Source organism: Cibotium barometz, chromosome 60 (genome assembly GCF_041138505.1).
Source record: "Cibotium barometz isolate CiBa-2024 chromosome 60, ASM4113850v1, whole genome shotgun sequence".
NCBI classification, from domain to species: Eukaryota; Viridiplantae; Streptophyta; class Polypodiopsida; order Cyatheales; family Cibotiaceae; genus Cibotium; species Cibotium barometz.
The window spans coordinates 9,943,204-9,962,906 of NC_141105.1; the positions used below are offsets into that span (position 1 = coordinate 9,943,204).

At 38.0% G+C, this 19,703-nt stretch overlaps 1 protein-coding gene across 3 annotated transcripts; it reads right to left on the reverse strand.

The window, feature by feature from the left end:
• Window positions 1-426: 426 nt before the first annotated feature.
• Window positions 427-4,739, reverse strand: LOC147604957 (uncharacterized). Of its 3 annotated transcripts, none has more exons than XM_086794183.1 (6): window positions 4,149-4,739; window positions 2,537-3,970; window positions 1,834-2,034; window positions 1,085-1,150; window positions 930-995; window positions 427-812 (listed from the first exon to the last, which is right to left on the reverse strand). In XM_086794183.1, exons 2-6 carry the CDS (start codon window positions 3,806-3,808, stop codon window positions 630-632), a joined length of 1,788 nt encoding a protein of 595 aa, XP_086650309.1. In that variant the 5' UTR covers window positions 3,809-3,970; window positions 4,149-4,739; the 3' UTR covers window positions 427-629. The 3 variants fall into 3 exon arrangements, with proteins under 3 accessions (XP_086650309.1, XP_086650307.1, XP_086650308.1); XM_086794181.1 differs by having other exon boundaries at window positions 4,117-4,739; XM_086794182.1 differs by having other exon boundaries at window positions 2,537-3,973; window positions 4,117-4,739.
• Window positions 4,740-19,703: the final 14,964 nt, after the last annotated feature.

Below are 19,703 nucleotides of genomic sequence, written 5' to 3' on the forward strand. Positions count from 1 at the left end.
GAAATACATATAAAATGTGGAAGATTTGACTTCTTTTGATCCATACCATCAATCCCCAAGCCAAAGATACTTTGTTGGTTCCCTAACATATTTCTTTCTATGCTTGCTGGACTTGGCATGTTTTGTAGTTTGCTCTTCTCTATGGCAAGTAGTTAGAGCTTGGTTTCCTTATATACCACTTACTCTTTGCTTTTGTAACTTTCATTGGCTTTTCAAATAGACATAAACATTGTGCATACCCCCATTCTCACCTTCCTTGGATGGGAAACATTGTGTGAAAAGTGAATTCCATAGGTGTGTGTGAAGTAAGAGGGAGGTACAAATTGCTCTTCACCCAAACCATGCAAGCCTATATTTGTTGATGGGTTGGAAATTGATTGCTAAACTCTTCTGAAAGGAAAAAGATAACCAATTGAAGACCTTAAAGGATCATGAAAAGTGTATGTAATTAGCTAATAAAAGAAGCCAATATTGTGTAGTAACAGCTTGTTTGATGACAATAACAGACATTTAGTCAGTAGCTTAGACCACTTTAAACATGGTCAAGAAGACTAAGCAGCTGACTAAAAGTACATACAAGTGTTGCATCAGCTAACTCATATGGATATCTACTGTATCATTGTATCCATTCAACCCTCGAAAGTAACGCACACGCTGTCTAATTCACCCTTGCTGACATAACTATCTTCACAGTTCGTTGCACTATCAGTGCAACTATCTGTGATTTTAGTGGCGTTTCTGTCTGATTGGGATGCCATCACAGCATTAATTATGTCTTGATCGCCCTGCCAATACTCGTCGTTGCTCAAAACCTGAAATTTTAGAACCAGCTTTTCATTAACAACAAGCCGCTCTGAGCAATTATTATCATTAGACAACCTGAATCTCTTAAGAAATGTGCTTTAGCTAGAGAATCATTGCGATCTTACTCTTAATTGTAGCTCCAGAAACTTCACGTAGTTGACTGCTTTCTCCAGCATTGTCACTAGGTCAACCTACAAAGTTAGTAAAACAATTATAAGCTTAACCCGTGATAATCAGCGAAATTCTACTAACCCATTGGGTTGATTATGATTTTTATTACCTTGGATCCGTTTGGAACGAGTTCTTGAAGTGTCTTGAGCCGTGCATTGATGCGTTCTCTTCTGTTCTGCAATTTACAAACCTAAGGTAATTAGTAGCGTGATTAATGATTAGATGTGAGTACTAAACTGAAGGAGTTGCCTCTCTAATCAACAAGTTATACAATTAAGATGACATAGAATAAGATTATTAGGGCGGGGAACCGGTTTAAGATATTTCAATTGGAGGCAGCTAGCTTGGCGCGTTATGACATTTAGTGGGTTGACCTAAAACAAAGAATAATTAGCTATAATAAGACACGATGATTCCCTACATGCTGTGAGTTACCTATCACGCTTAATACTAAATCAGTAATAGTGAAAATAAAAGATCTAATAGTTTCCGCGGAAAACGATTAGTTCAAGGGAGAAAAGAAATATAAAGTATATATACTTGCTGAGGTTATTAACGCTAATCTTGTCGTAAAAGAGTCTTGGAGCTTCCTCTAGAATCTAGACCTTAGATTAATTAAGCAAGTTAAATTAATTATATGTGAAAATATAGATGTAGCCATCTGAAAAAAGAAAAACAATCTATAGATCATCTTATATACTCTTTCATAAAGTCTAGAAATGATCATAATGTTGGGGTAAGTGATACGAAAATGTGATATATAACTACTCTGATCGTAGTCAAAAATGGTTTAAATTGTTGTTTAACCTCTGATTAAAAGGTTTTCTAAGAAGTGATTTTTAAGTTATAATTAATCACCCGTGCTGCGATTGTCTGAGGGTCATTAGCGGTCCCTTGTGTTGCTCTTGGTTTGAGATTAGTATTTAAAGCTGGACCAAGGGGCTTGCGTGAGGATGATTCGCCGCTTCTAATTGACGACCTGCAATATACTGAGTTTGATGACGATAATAGTGGATTAAAATTGCTGATAACCTGCGTCTCAATATTGCTTGCATGTCCCTGATCATCACATGGACGAAACAACCATCACATTAATCAAGAGAATTTATAACGATTAACCATAAGCAGTCATTTGTTTCTTTTCTGCCTTAATCATGCTCTCTTATCTATAATTATGGGGATTAATCCTGCAATATAATCATATTAACCCTTGTGATAAAGAAGACAAAATGATCCGATAATCAGGTATGTTAATCAGCTATGTAATTAAAAGATATGATTATCTATACCATATTGTTTGATTATGGTCACATTAATATTGTATGACCCTAATCAGCGCGTTAAACCCCCCGTTAAAAGAGCTTAATAACGCTTGTCGATCATTACCATTTGATTAGTAGCTTATAATGATCACATTATAAGAGCTGCACAAGAAGACTACATAATATTCAGAAATTACAAACGACTAATTCACCACAAAGAGAAGGGAACTCTTTCGACAAACAACATCAAGCGGTATGATTAACTGCTAATTACCCAAAAAAGGAACAAGTGTTCAAACCTGCAAGTCGGCGCGTCTGCTGGAGTTGTGGGTAGCCCTCGTTTGATCGAAAGGTCGCTTCTTTGATGCAGCCACGGAATGATCATCGACATTCATGGTTGCTGGCTTCTCGTGCACATGGTACTTAGCTGGCTTGCAATTAGAGCCACTAATCTCACCATTAATCTTCACAGAATCGATGTACTTAGCAGTAGTCCTAACGCTGTCCCCAATTTTAACACATGGGATACATCCAGCAGCTGATTCTAGTCCTGCTTGCATTTTGTCTTCTCTCATAAACGCCCATGAAGAATATCCTTCCAAATCTCCAGTGTTAGGGTTACTAATCTCAGTTTGCCCCTCGGACATGGCATCAATAGAGCTACTAATTATCTTGCTCTTTTTCGTGCTTGTAGCATACATACTTACCGCAGCACATCCTGGCATGAAACCGATGATGTTATTACCCTCCACTGATGGCTTAATGGAGAGATTAGTAACAACACTAGTGCTTTCTTGGCCTTGAGTAACACTTGATACATTGGCTTTTGGCCATGAAAAACTAGTGGGGATGCTTTTATGATGTCTGTTAGTGATAGCATTACCCAAAAATTCAAGTGGGTAGTCTGGACAACCCAATTTCTGTCTAGATAAACTCTCATCGTTATGAAAACTGGCTGACCCCTTGGAGTTCTCTCTTTCAATTGGGGGGGTTAATTTCGCAAGACTGTGTAACCCTAGTTCTGATCCACCTTCAATATATTCCATAGCTAATGATCCTTCTGGATGCTTAAAATGGGTTGAAGGGGGTAAGATTAATGGGTCTGTGCTATAGTTAAGTGCGTGGATGTGTTGAAGGTTAAGTATATGCTCTACTTGTGAGTTATCTCCTGCTTCAGAATCATGAGAAACCATATGAACATTGCTCTTAATGGGCTTTATTATTGGCGTAGAAAGAGCCTCTTCCCAGGATCTTCTGTTGAAAGAGGTTAACTTAGCAGGCATAACCTCACCATTGTTGTTAATCTCTGTCATTACCACAGATAATCCTACGGGATTAGAAACTAAGTGATCATTTGATTGAGAAGTTGCAGCAGAAGTGTGCATGTTGATGGGCATATTAGGCATGGTTTCATCCATGCCTTCAGCTGGGGTTAGGCCGTAATGAAGGCAATCAGGTGAAAGCAGTCCAGTACAATAATAAGAGCCTCTATGAGGATTGGACGAGGTCTCCATGCTTGGATGCTCGGAGTGTAATTGATTACTGTATTGCAAGTGACCTAAAAACTCCATTGCTTTGATTAATATCAAACCTTGATTTTAGCCTTGTGAATCTCGTCGGTACAATCTGATGCTTGTAGGATTAATATATTCCTTGGCCTTAATGATGTCTTGATAGTACCATGACCCAAGCTGTGTGTAAATTTCACCTCATCAGCTGATCATTCTTGCATCCTGCTACACAAAAACCAAGTTAATCAAGAGACAAAAACAAAGATCTACTGTCCTTGATTGATGATCTATCTGAAGGATCTGTAATATTAAAAGAGTACAAACTAATCATTCTGTTTTGAAGCAAGTTGCTAGAGCAGCAAACTGACCAATATCATACTGCTGTTGTAGAGATAATCACCTTTGAAGATATGGGCACCTCCAATTACCCAAAAAAAAAAAAGCTGCCTCCACCCCATTGAGAACTTTAATCCAAATGGTTTTCTAAGGCCAAATGGCTCCTAATTATAAGCTGTGCAAGATTTGCAAAGTAGATAAATAATTCACTGACAGTATAGGAAAGGGATTTCAGGAAAGAATCCAAAAATTAGCATGTTTTAATTTTTATTAACAGAGAGCAAGCAAGAGTGTTAATGATGTTAATGAAGCTACTAAAAATCTAAAGAATTTGATGATAACTAGATTGCAAAAGCACCACCAAAAGAAAGAAAGTGGAAGCTTGGGCGATCAAGGAAAACTAAGGAAGAATTAGGGGGATTGAAAAGGGTGGATTTGTAGATAGCTCTGCCAAGCTGCAGAAAATGGGGACACCAAAAGACTAAGTCAAGACTCGAGATCACAACAACAGGGATTACTGTTGCTCTTAGACAGCAGACAGACTCTTAATTAAAATGCAATTTAGGGCTCAGCACATTAGTGTCACAGAGTATAGTATTTATAAAATATTTTCTATGTATTTAAAACAGATTGTCTCTGTTCCCCCGGCACCGCCTGCAAGAGAATTCAATTTTACGCGAAATACATCTGATACTGCCTTGCCTATTTTGGGCTATTTAACTTATGAAACTTTAATTCGCCTCTACGTGTTAATTGTCCTTTAGTGTAATTTTTAGGTCATTTCAAAAAAAAAACCGTTCTTAATTTTGCTTAGCCTTGAATTTAAAGATTCAAATTTTTAGGTTTTAGACTTTAGTTCATTTTTATTTGAAGGTTGTCCTTTTTTTTCACTGGCTAGAAAAAAAGTTTATTTCTACACTCTCCTGGTCCACATACCATCGACTTCATTGAATTTTAGAAATTCTCTTAGTATTGACAAACATAAAACTTTTTTTAAAAGAAAAGTTGGAAAATATATTTATAAGGAATGGAAGTAAGTACAAAAAACTTTTTCGGTTTACGAAGAAGCTTAACTCAATTCCAGAGTTGTACCAAGGCTACATCTATAATCTATCATCACTCGTCTTGCTCCAAAAAAATTTCGGCTATGGTTTTAATAAAACTTTTAACTCTGGCTTTATTTTTACGAAAGCCTTAGTGGTGTTGGTAGGAGTGTGGCCCCATGGAGTAGTCCCGACTCCCTACAAACCAATACTTTGGGCGAGTTCTTGTCCCTAGAGGCTAGGGTGACACTAGGAGTAGACCATCACCCTACTGGAGATACTCTAAGTAGAGTGAATTTCATTTTGAAAACACTTACCACCCAATCAACACAGCTTGATATTTGCATGGGCCTGAAGTATCATCAACACAAGTATATTTTTGAATTTCTTTTAGTATGGACAAACATAAAACTTTCTTTTGAAGAAAATATGGAAAATATATTAAAAAAAGGATGGAAGAAGTACAAAAAAAAATATTTTTGGCACAAAGAAGCTTAATTTCATTTCAAACTTGTACCAATATTACATCTAAGATCATCACTCATTAGGATTAGCTAGGGCTTGAAGGCTAACGTAACGTCAGTGGAAACAGACGCGATTGGCTAGGGTTAGGGTTTTTATTTTCCTCTCTCTGTCACATATTTGCCTTGGCCCCCCTGCCCCTCCTACACCATCCCCAAGTCCCTCCCCGAGGGAGTCCGCATCCCCAAGTCCCTCCTCGAGGGAGGCCACAAGGCACTCCCCTTTCACTGATGATAGGATATACCTCTCAAGTCCAAATACTACAACATATCAGGTTGGTAGCGACACAAGAAAACGTGGCTTATGTGATGCTTTTTGCATCGCTAACCATGTTGATGTGGGTTGTCGCCTAAACGGCGTGTGTAACGACACAAAAAACATCACATAAGCGACATTTTAAGTGTCGCATAAACGACACTCATCATCGCTTATGCAACGCTCAACGGGAATTTTTTTTCCATCGCGCGCAACGGGAAACACATGAGATTATGTTATAGAGACCTAATTAGGCCAAAATATTATCTCTCTCCATCATGCATACACTCACTCTCTCTCTCTCTCTCTCTCTCTCTCTCTCTCTCTCTCTCTCTCTCTCTCTCATACATACACTCACACAGATACTCTCTCTCTCTCTCTCTCTCCCTCCATCCCTCATACATACACACCCTTCCTCTCTATCGATATCTCACATATTGTCTCTTTTCTCATACTTCGTCGCTTTACATTGATATGTGTGACAATTCAAACCGGGACACATACAAATACATCTGAACGTCACAACGTGGAATAGCATTAGGCTCGTTACAAATGGGAAATTATTCATCAGGTAAATCATGATGATAACCATCAAAATTTAAATTCAGAAACATAAATTGACATATAAAGTTTGAATTCTAACAAGAGATGAGACAATAGATGACATGAAATGTATGTGTATATCTATATATGTCAATACACAAAATGAGGGGTATAAAGACTACAAAAATCCTAAAGTAAATATATGTTGTCTCGAGGGAATATACAAAATATACAAATAATGCGACAAGTGGAGAATATACAAAACATGGGCAGCTAGCCTTGCCTTGAGTGCCGACGGGGACCTCGGCTGTGTGCTGCGGCCTCGACCCCGACCATGAGTGTCCTCTGTATCATCAGAGGGGGGTACTCCTCATCCCCTGATGCTTGGCTCCAATCACGGCGAAGCTCTCTCTAAAGCCCCTCCTGCATCTGACGGTCCACAGCTCTGCCATATCCTTCTCGCCCCATCGCTCCTATAGATCACATGATGAAAACATAAGTAGCATTAATTCAAAAGTTAATTTAAATAATTATATTATCTTACTTATTGAATATACTTACAAATGCATTCGGTGGATCGGTAATCTCCGATTTCAATGTGTCCTATAGCCACGATACATGGCGGTCTATATCTCCTTTGCACTCGGTGTACGGTCATAATCTTTCGTCTGTTTATTTTAAAAAAAAATAACTGATGTCAATTGTGTATACATATACACGTGCATACAAGATAAATTAAACATAAAGATTTAGCTACGTACAAAATGGGCAACAAATCCCCTCCTCCCCATCCTCCCAAGATGGGAGGTATGGCCACTCTGCACCCTCACTCGTGCAGCCTCCTACATATAAGAAAATAGATGCCAAGAACATATTCACATAAGTTTTTATACATTCGTTACTTAATTATGAACTCGAATATAAAAAATATTACACTTTACCTTTTGTTGTGTCCATCGCAACTTTAGACACATCTGTCTCCAAAAGTGCCTCCATGACTCCTCACACATAGATGCAGGTCGATTATTATCCTGGAACAAATGCAAATCGACTACATTGCAAAAAAATACATTTTAGAATTAGTTTTTTTTAATCGTCCATATATCTATAGTATCTATTAAAAGTAAGAAAATTAAAGATAATAAAATCTTATAAACCTTAGTATAAAACAAGAAGATGACATACTTTAAGATTAGGCATGGTATAAAAATTATTACCTTGAAATAAAGGGGGTGAGTCGTCTTGCCAGGCCATTAATACATAGCATTTGAATTTTGAATTTTCAAAAGATATCACACTTAACGCATGGTGCAGATTGTTAACTTGTTATTTATTTATGACTTTTCAATCATCCATACAAAATGGCTCCAAAGAGGTTAAGAATATCCATTGCTATGTTCATAATATTTTACTATATCAGAGTTTAATGTTTCATATATTCTTTTTTTTCACGTTCGAACTCATCATCTTGTACACTGCCACCTCCATTCCGCTGCCCTACGAGCTCCTATGGTGGCAGGATGAGGTGTGCCCTCTACTTTTGAGCCTCATTCTACACCCGTTGGATCCATGTCCGATGATTACTATGAGGAGAGGATTCCATGCTGGTGTGTTGATTGTCGAGGCTTGCATCAACGAGAGCGACATGTTTTCCATTCTCATAAACTTCGGGTTGGCAGATGTCGAGATGCACCTACTTTGCAAGGCCAAGAGCAACCTAGGGTATAATTGTTTCTAAGAATTTAAGATTTTTGTCATTCAAAAGATAGTATGTTGATAGTTAAGTATGTCCATGTAGTTATCACAAGTTCCACTTATTGAAGACAATGATGACACCTATGGAATCGATCCATCTGCACATCATCGCACACAACATATCCGGGATATTTTACAACTACAGATGGAGGCACATTCACATCAGTTATCGCATGGTCCAAGCCAAGAGACATCTGGCAATCTTGCCTTGCCTACTCGCTACCATCATCTTGTGCATACGTATGACCACAGATGTTATGGAGGCTGGTTGGGAGAATCTCTTCCAAATGATGGAGAGATTTTATCATTTTGGGGTGCTCGCTATATCATTGCACCGTCTACGATATCTGGTGGAGGATGAGGCCTTTTCATTGCTCAGGATTTACATGTGCCTTGAAACTCAGAAGTCAGTTTGATGACATTTTGTGGACCTATCTACACTTGGGGTGCATGGCATCAACTTGTTCGCTATGTCAGGAGTATGACCACATATGGTTTATGTGCTAATGTTGCCTCTCTTACTAAAAGGGATATTACTCATGCAGAGGGAGAGAGATTGTATATAGATGGGAGACCATATGCTCAAGGAAATATATCAGGACTAATCAATAGCAATAGAGGAAGAAATGAAAGAAGTAATTGTACTTTTGTGGAGTATAAATAATAACATACTTCTCTCATTACATGTCATTTTAAAATTTCATTGGTTTCATGCAATATACAAAGGTAGAGATGCTACCATGAGAAAAGAACGCACAAGTTTTTGGTCTATCAACTCATCAAGGTTATGGTGGAACACCAAAGAACCCTATGTTCATCTAGAGCACTATCAACAAGCATTTTTTTTCAAGGATCCAAATGGGAATCCATGGTGACAAATAGTGCATGTGAATCCACGTGGTCGACGAATTTTTGATGACACTACCTCATTATTATCAGATATTTTAGTGACTGAGGATTCAAGTGCAAATTTTGGAGTTGAGGCACATATAATATCACACGAGAAATATCAGGTAGAAGAAGAAAATGAACAAGATGAATCTGAAGAAGGATAAGAAGAAGAAGATATATCCAAAGAGCATGAGAGAGATGAAGATATATTAAATAGTGGCTTAGAGCCAGTAATATCTTTGCCTATCCCACCTGACACATAGAGCTCACAATAGAGGAAGTACAATGATGACTTTGTGTTGTTTGTTGACAGTCCTTGAAACCAAGGTAAAAGTATCTATGAATCAACTTCCAATCGATAAACATTTCATGTTTGGATGATATAATGACTTCAAAATTATCTTTTGGATTTTATTCAATAGGTTGGCATCTAATGCAACCAAAAGTTGATATGACATCTAATAGGTTGGTAAGTGATTTTTTAAAGTGTTTTTATATATGTTTGCTTTTTATTGAGAAATTTACTAACATGGACCTTAAAGTCTGCGAGTCTCTTGGTGATCTAGCCATATTGGCTATGTATTGGGGTTCAATTCCCCATAGACTCTGTTCTTTTGATACGTGCATAGATGAATGGGAAAACTACACGCAAAGTTTACTCGGCCAAAGTTTGCTCAAATATCTACATACAAAAAAGGTACACTACTATTCTATGGCCATAGTTTTTTTCCATACGTTTTCAACCACAAACATTATAGAATCACCAAATATTTATATGTCTGCATCCAACCAAAAAATAGGATTATCTTACCGTGCATTATCGCGTCGATGTCTTAATAACATAGCAATCTCTAAAAGGATCCCCTTGCGGCTCCATCCCACTCTGAACTCTCTCTTCAACTGGGTGATCATGTATTTCTTTGTTGTCTCATCCTAATTGCTAGAATTTAAACATAAACTATGTTTATTAATCACATTATTAAAAATACGGTCATCATCTAAAGAGAACAAGTCAAATTCACTTACGCCCACAATATGTGTATAATATGCGGCATGTAGGGATCTACAAGATCTCTCATCTGACGATGAAAGACTCTGCCACCACTTGACGCCACGATGCTACCATCATCGTCGATGATGCACTCTATGTGTAGGTCACGTATACAGGTGCATTGTGGAGGTGTACCTACCGGAGGAGTGGGCGCAATCGGTGGAGTCTCCATGGTGCAACAAGAACCATGTACGCTAGAACTACAATGCGTATTGTATGCAATTAAAAATTGTACTAAGAGAATCCCTAAATATTAATAAATACAAAACAAAGTTAATCAAGTTTCATACCTCTCTAGATGGTTGGCCATTCGGGTGTTGTCTCAGGTGTCCAGTGCCTCAGCTTGTGAGAACTAATAAACTACTTATGGGTTTATTCATTCAGTTAATCGCAATCAACTAGGTCATAAGTTAGCTAAGGACCTAGTGTATGTGCATAGCAACCTCAGGTTAATATCTAGGAAAGAGGCTTCCTATGTCTCAAGGCCATGCCAACAGTGGGATGTATTGGAGGAGGATGCTTTAGAAACATGTATTGAGGATCTACTTGATGACGAAATTGTGGAACCTATGTAACTGTATCATGTCATGGATATATCACCTATGTATTTCTCACTCATGTATTTGTCTCTCAATGTTTGATTCAAGAGCATTATGGCATTAAGCAAAGGTATTCAAGCATTATCCAAGGATTAATCTAGCATTTAGATCGTTAATCAATAGTTATAGCATGTGTATGGGGCTGTTCACAATAGTCTTTAAATCATTAAATACGTGCTAGAAATAGGCCGAAATATCAGCTGATGCACCGCCACTGCCACCACCACCGTTGCTGCCACCAATATTCCTCTCTCTCAATCTTCCTCTCTCTCTCTCTCTCTCTCTCTCTCAATCTCTCAACTCTCTCTCTCAATCTCTCAACTCTCTCTCCCAATCTCTCCATCTCTCTTCGAATCTTCCTCTTCTCTCTCTCCCTCTCTCTCTCTCAATCTCTCCCTCTCTCAATTACAAATGCACCCGCCTCTCTGGATTCCACAATGAGAAAAAGAGTCTGGGAATATAATTTTTAATTTAAAGTAACATCGCTTATACGACGACGTCGCTTATATGACACCTGTTAGTTTTCATGCATTGCTTAAAACGTTGCCATAAACAACGCTTTTAATCCATCTTTTGTATGATGCCTTTAGCGACGATGATGCCTCGTTGCTTAAGCAACGCCCATCATTTTTCCATTCATTTTCCCCCCATCGCTATGGGGGGCTTTTGTTGTAGTGTTTGTGTGACTAGCTCGCATACAGTTACAGTATAATATGTTTATAATACCATTGTATTGGAGATTGCAAGTTTGTTATAAGTGTAGTTCTTAAAAGCATTGTTTATAGTACCACTGTTGTGTTGGAGATTGCAGGTTTGAGCTATAAGTGTAGTTTTTATAAGCATAATTTTGTAAGTTGCTATGGGTAATCATGTTAGATAATCTATCCCAGATTGTGCGCAAGGAGCTAGACAAGAACAACTCCAAGCATGGAAGTTTAGAAGAAGAAATTTCCTCATGGGAAAAATACTAGGAGTTTATTTTAGGTGACGACAAGGAGTCAGAGCTTTTGGAAGAAAATCACTCCTCAATAGGAACATGCTTTTAAGTCATGGTATGAAAGAGCCAACAAAGTGATATTTTGGCTTTCTTAGCATGTCGGATGCTAAACCATCATATATTAATACAGGATACATTAACACCTAAGGCTACACAGGATTCCTCAGTTAAAGTATATGACACAAGTACTAAGATAAGAAAGATGCTATTAAAACAAGAACTGCTTAATGTGAAGCGGAATAAGATGAGTACTCATTGAAAGTGAAAGGGATTGTAGATGCCCTCGACTCTATTGTGGCTCCTATATATTAATGACGATGACTTGAAAGTGAAAGGGCTTATAGATGCCCTTGACTCTATTGGGGCTCCTGTTGATGATAGTGACTTGGTATCGGTCACATTGAAAGCACTTGGGGGAAAGAGTATGATCAATTTTGGACATCTATATTACAAACTTGGGAGAGCTTCCCAAACTTGGAGGATCTTAATACAATCCTTCTTATCATTGAGGAGATGAATGTTGGTAGTAATTCATCTTCTAGAAATTATATGTAGGAGTAGGCCTTCTAAATGGACACACGTAGAGGTAGAGGAAGATGAATGTTGGTAGTAATTCATCTTCTAGAAATATGTAGGAGTAGGCCTTCTAAATGGACACACGTAGAGGTAGAGGTAGAGGAAGATTGACATCTAGAGGCCGAGGTGCATGCCATTTTGGAAACTGCATAAATCATGGGTAACAACAACAAGAATCTAATGTATAAATAGGTGGAAGAGTCCAATCCAAAGGTAGAGGGGGGAATGCAAATAACATAGTGTTATTGCTATGGAAAACCAAGGCACATGGTAAAAGCCTTGATGAGGAGCTTGGCATATTCTGTGAGTGGTTACTCCTGGTGCAAGGAGAACCAAAGCTGTTTTGAGGATAATGATCCAGGTGTATGTAGCTCTACGAGGGTTAGATACCTTATTGATAGGTTGAGATATGATGGATAGATAGTCCATCATTATTCTTACATGGTTAAAGTAATCAAATAATTAGAGCCTACTTATTTTAAGAAGACACTTGGAAATAAAAACGGCAAGATACCATGAATGAGGAGATGGTAGCATTGGATGTAAATGCAACATGGGAGTTAGTGCATTTTCCTAAGGAAAAGAAGGAAATTAGATGTAAGTGGGTGTATAAGGTCAAGCATAACTCAAATGAATCAGTTGATGAGTAGGTTATGTGTAGACCTATGGCATTGACTATGAGGAGACATTCATGAGGAGACATTCAGTCCGGTTGCAAGAATGGCAACCGTGAGAGCTGTCATTGTTATGGTTGCAGTGAAGGGTTGGTCTGTACATTAGATGGATGTAAAGAATACTTTCTTGCCTGGTGATAAAATAAGTACACATGATGTAGCCACCAGGTTATGAGAGTGATGCACAGAACAACAAGAAGTATACATGGTGTAGCCACCAGGTAATGAGAGTGATGTGCATACCCAAATTTTGTGAGCAGGTTATGCGAAGCCTTGTATAACTTAAAGCAAGGCATGGTCAAATAAGATTGAGAGTATCTTGTCACCATTAGATTTTGGATATCCAATGTAGATTTTTCACTTTATGTGAAAAAGACAAATAGAGGAATCATGCTTTTTGTCATTTATGTTGATGAATTGATTATCATCACTAGTGATAGTGATGCTATCATACATGATATAAGGAGACTTTTGAAGTAGAAGTTTGAGATGAAGGATTTGGAGCTGCGATATTTCTTGAGCATAGAGGTAGTGAGATCACCTCATGGCATTTTGTTTGTTACTACGGAGGCAGAGTATAGCTTGGACATGTTTTCCAAGTATGATAGTAGGCTGTAAGCCTATTTTAGCAAAACACAAAGTTTTCCACTAATACAAGGGAGCTTTAGGAGGATCCTACTATGTATAGGTGGATAGTGGTGGGTAGCTTAATCAATATGACCATTACTAGGCTTGATTTAAGCTATGTTGTTGGACTTGTGAGTCATTTTTTGCAGGCCCCTAGGAAGCTACACTTGAATGTGGTTAGATAGATTCTCAGGTACATAAAGTCCACACTTATGGACTTTTCTATGAGGTTGGTATAGAGATACAACTTCATGGGTGTACAGATGCTGATTGGGCTGGTAGTGTCGCAAATGGAAGATCTACACAAGAGTACAGAGGTAGAGTATAGGGATGTTGCTATGGTAGCTTCAAAAAAGCTGGTGATATGAGTGAGCCCGTGGATAGGCCTATTCTCATTTATCACTTATTGTGACAACAAGTAGCCTAGAGATCAGTAACCTAGTATACCATGCTAGAATGAAGCACATTGAGGTGCATTATCACTTTGTGAGGGAGAAGGTTCTAGCCGGTGATCTAAATTTGGTATATGTCAGCACATAGGATCAAGTGGCTAACCAAAGAATAGGACACAGAGAAGCTCCAAAGGTATAGGAGCTTACTTGGAGTGTAGTGTGTAGAGTTACAGTTGAAGGGGAGTGCTAAGATATCGAGCTCAATTAGTCTTGTGGACATTGATGACCTACCTAGGTGATAGCTTCCACACTTATGCCAATAGCATAGTCGGTGAGACTATGGTTAATATGCCGCCAGTGGGTGGACAACAGTGTGACAGCCACTTTGGAGTACTATAGTTTTGGCATAGTTATAGTGCCAGCTCATATAGCCAGGTTCACACTAATATGGACTACCCACTGTATATTATAGTAGGAGAGTACTTTCTTTTATAGTGTGTACTCTTATCTCTTTTATGTTAATTGTTGTAGAGAAGAGAAGAAGATAGAATAAAATTCAGCCATCCATCTCTCTCTTATGTCTTGCTCTCTCTTGTGTGCGTGTGTTTTCTTGAAAGCAACTCAAACTCTCCCTAGACTCCCCCATATTCTATTTAGTTTCCCTATTATCCCCTATCACCCTAGTATTTCAAAAATTATTGACTATCACTAAAAGTGCTAAATATGAGATGCACAAATAAGCCACATGATTTATTATTCATTATTACGTGTTAATAAAGATTTTAAGTAAAAAATAACATTACAGATTTCTCAATAAGTCATGTTAAGATCTATGGTATCTAACTTGCATGCAAGTGGAAAGTACATCTTATTGCTAGTTCAAGCACTACAAGAGAATCATTGTTTTTCGACGCTTAGTAAAAAATAACATTACAGATTTCTCAATAAGTCATGTTAAGATCTATGGTATCTAACTTGCTAGTGGAAAGTACATCTTATTGCTAGTTCAAGCACTACAAGAGAATCATTGTTTTTCGACGCTTAGTTTCCATGCCTGGTCGAGTCATCAATATGTGCGTCGAAATAGGCGTCGAAATAACAGTCAAAAATTTATTTATTTTTTAATTTGAATTTATATATAATATTTGCTAGTTCCCACCCTGGGGTGTGTTTTAGCCTTCTCTTTCTACCTCTTTGCAAGCATATGTGTCTATGAGAGAGAGAGAGAGGGGGGGGATAGAACTTCCATCACGCTCTTTGAAGGAGGACAAATGCTAGCTCCTCCTCCTCATCACTAAGGTGAAATTAAGAAAGTTCTCTGTTTTACAATGAAATTAAAGTTCATCATCAACTTGCTCGTCCTCAACGAGATCCATGGCTCCAAATAAATCTATTTCTAGAAATACTCCATCATTGTTGTCAATTGGTGAAACCGGTTGTCTTGTAGTAGTAGAAGGTAATTCATCTATGTCATCATCCTCTTCTAGCTCTAGCATGAGAGCTGTTGATGCATCATGATTATACTCAGCTTGAATCTCTTCTTCTTCTGGATTATCTCTAGTGTGTATGTTTCTCATTCAAGATGTATTTTCTCAATGAGTGCACCTAATCCAATGTGAGACTCACCTACTTCCTCAACTATTATGTCTTCTTCTTATTGTTCAATAGGTTCTAGTGGTGTATGCTCAACCATCACATGATCTAGGGGGAGTTCCTTAGCATCTGGCAAACAGCCAATTGCTACTTTCACCTCTTCAAACATTTGTTTTCCACATGGATTTATTTGGATCACAAACCACCATTTATGATATGTCGGGTCTTCCACAAAGATGATTTGCTCACAGTGCTCTGGTAGCACAAATGTGTCCCTTTGGTCAGTCCATATCTTTGTGTGGTCTACTTGAAGAAATCCACACTTGTCTTTGCATACAGTTACTTGTGCCCCTTGAGTTACCAACTTGAACCATTTCACATAAAAAATGAACATATCAAACTTTCTGAATCCAACCTTGATAATATCTTGGATTGTTCCACAATAATCTAGCATGCCTACTTCAGTATTGCCATCACTTGCACTTGAACGACTTTTTTGCATGAAATTAGCCTTCACACCACAATCAAATAGTGTTCTTCTCTTTTTTATCTATTCCTTCTACTCGAAAGTGACGTCCACGTGACCAAATTGCCCCAAACTTAACGATACCGCAAGCACAATAAATAAGTACTTTTATTGTATAAATTCACGAAAGCACAACATGAAAGACAATGCGTAGATATCTCAAACTCACATACATGGAAATCACAACCATATGCAAGCTCCTTCTCCTCATCACTTATTGATTCACCATTGCATTTAGCTTGCAGTATGGTTTGCTCAAGCCATTTATTAGAAGGAAAGTCTGGAAGAAGTGCAAGTTCTATTGGGTATACGGTAGTGTGCGAGTTGTTCGACTCCTTCTAAAACTCAAACGAGCTTGGTCCCTTTCAGCCTTCACCAAGTTATATCTCTCGATCCATTTCTCCATAGCATGTGAGTTTAAGATGCAAAATTTATTGATCTTCTCATGCAATGCTACATCCATTGTTCTCACAAGGCCTTTCCCTTGTGGCTCTTCCCCAACTAGTCGATCATCTTCTTCTTGTGTCCATAATCTTGGCATATCGAGATCAGACGTACTGAGAAATTCAGTTATATATACAAGTGATTCTTGAACAAGCCATCCCACTACCATACTACCTTCAGGAGGACGAGCTCTTTGAGACGAACAAATCCTTTAAGTGTCTTCATAAATCTCTCCAAGAAAACATCCATCGGCTATGGACAACCCCAGCCACAGCAACTTAATCAACCACATGAACTAGCAAGTGCAATTGAATGGTTAAAATACTTGTTGGAAAGTATTTCTCAGCCATTGTAACAACCTCGATGGAGTTTAATCATGCTGCTTCCAATGTGTCTCTACTAATCTCTTTCCTTGATATCCAACGCACCACTGCACCAATTTTGTAAATTGTTGCTCTAATGTCATCATTGAGGCAATCATAGCCAGGCCAATCATGCATAGTCTACATAAGTATTCCTCTCAATGTTAGCGCATGTTGTCCAAACCTCTTGGGGAAATATCATGAACTTCAATGCCCTCCCATAGAACACGAAGCTCCTCAACTAAAGGGGCTAAATACACATCCATGTTCTTCATCTTGTACTTTCTAAGAACTATCAAAGACAAGAAAAGATGCCCTTTTCTTATCGCTAGCCATGGTGGAAGATTATAGTTAACTAGACAAACATGCCATGTACTCCATGATGAACTTTGTAGACTAAATGGATTCACTCCATCCATCGCTAGTCTGAGTCGAATATGGCGAGCCTCCTCCTGAAAGGCTACCCACTTCTCTTCAATGTGCTTCCATGCAGGGGAATTTGTGGGCACACGCATAACACCATCCGTGGACCTAGTGTTACAGTACCAAGTCATCAATCCTACAATGGATTTGAACTTGAACATTGTTTTAATCCGAGGGATGATGGGAAAGTGTCGTAAAACTTTTGCTGGTACCCTTCCTCCTTGCACATCTTGTCTATATCTCGATGTACCACAATGCGGACATTGTACTGCGTTGTTATATTCTTGTCAATAAAGAGTACAATCATTTGGACAAGCATGGTGTGTGTTGTAGTCCATGCCAATCAAGTGTAACATTGCTTTTGCTCGACTACGGTCCACTGGCATCTCATTATTTTCTGGCAATATTTGATGTTTCAATAAGCTATTGCACAAAATAGACAAGCTAAGAAAATGCATATAAAGGTACATAACTCACTAATTGCATATGATATCATCACTTACGCAAAAAATTTTGATACGCTCGTATCAGACCATCCAAAAATCGATTGCAAGTACAATATGAATAGGCAAGCGCGTAAAACAGACACATGTGCTCCACGATATAGTGAAAGACGAGCAAGCCTGCATAGCTCTTGCTCTTCTTGGGAAGAATATTCCACACATCATGTGATTTCTTCTACCCCTTCTTCGTGTTCCAAACCACGGTCTTCTGTTCCATCGTGTAAGGCATTTATCATGTCATCCATGTCATGTTCTAGTATTTGCTCCAAATCCGCCTCAAGTTCCTCGGGTTGTTCGATCACCTCGTTTGTGGCTAAACGATTTTCCCTTTGTCGATCACATGACATCTGATCATGACATTTACAATACATTCTACCAACATGCATAAAGAGTTGCTTGACACCAAGGAGATTAGAGAAGCTATCTATAACATGAGTGCTCTAGTAAGGTATGGATCATCTCATTATAAATATTGTTTGCACTCCATACTTGAGGGATTATAAAATTGATGCTTGATGACTATTTTAATCAATGTAATTGTCCCAATGTGCATGTAGATGGATTTATTTAAAGCAAATTTTATAATTTTCCATTAAAAATCATATATTAATTCAATTGAAGCAATGTATCATATTGAGAAGCACTTTCCCCTTAGTAGTTTAAGAACCCAAACTATAATGCACCTATTGGAATGAAGTATCCTTGGGGCTAGAATGGTGCATTCAAGATGGATGTGTTATCTTGAGAGATTCATGCCAAGACTTTAAATATAAAAGAGAACAGAGGGGATTATGGATGAAGGTTGGCTAGGATGCAAGTGGGTGTGATTTCCATGTAAGTGTCCAAATCCTCTTCCATGATTAGCTTTTATGTACATCTCAAAATCACATATTGAGAATGTACTTATAGAAATTATTTTACTTGCTTTAAATATTTTCTCAAACTACAATACAAGAAGTATGCCTCAAGGTGGCTATAGTGGCCACAGTTATGTGTAGAATGTATCAATAAGTGAACAAGATACGTTTATTATGGTTCTATACAAGATTCAATAGCTAGCATGAGAGATCCCAATCTTGTGATCATAGATCTAATAGACTACTTTGTGAAATAATATAACATATCATTGAGGCGAGTTACAAAGAGTTTATTATATTTTTAATCTGATGTTAAGTAGTTCAAGATACAATGTAGAGGTTCCATAGTCCTTATTAAAAATTCTACAAGTGAGTTTTTGTAATCAACTTCACAAGGATTTGGACAAACTCAAGTGGCACATGTCTCCTCTTTGAACAATGTGAGTAGGTACATAAGATGCTCCTTATACTATGTCAATGTAAAAATAGATCACTTAAATCAATGTAAAACCAATTCACTTGAACTTGAAACATATAATACATTGCCATATGGTAATTTCATCGTATGTTGGTTGTTTTCCATCCACATCAATAATCCAAGATGGTGGGATATCATAAAAGTGCTCTTAGGAGTAAACAAATATTTCAGAAATTAGAAGATAAGGAGTACCTCGAGGGCCTACCCAATGGCCAATTGGTGGCTATGGAGAACTTGAACATGGATCAAGTCAATATTCAAAATCGATACAAAATGCATTGGAAGTAGGAAACCAGGAAAATGATCTTGAGGACAAGTATGATGAGTGATGGGTTCTCCTATAACTATGGGCCTACGTATAAGGGTAGATCTAGAGATGGACAGTATGAGTTTTTGATAGACATTATGAGTTTTTGAGATGTGGCAAAAGATGCCAATGATCATTCCATGGATGAATGGGGGATGAATCCATGAACTTGACATTTTCCAATTGCAAATTGCGAAACTT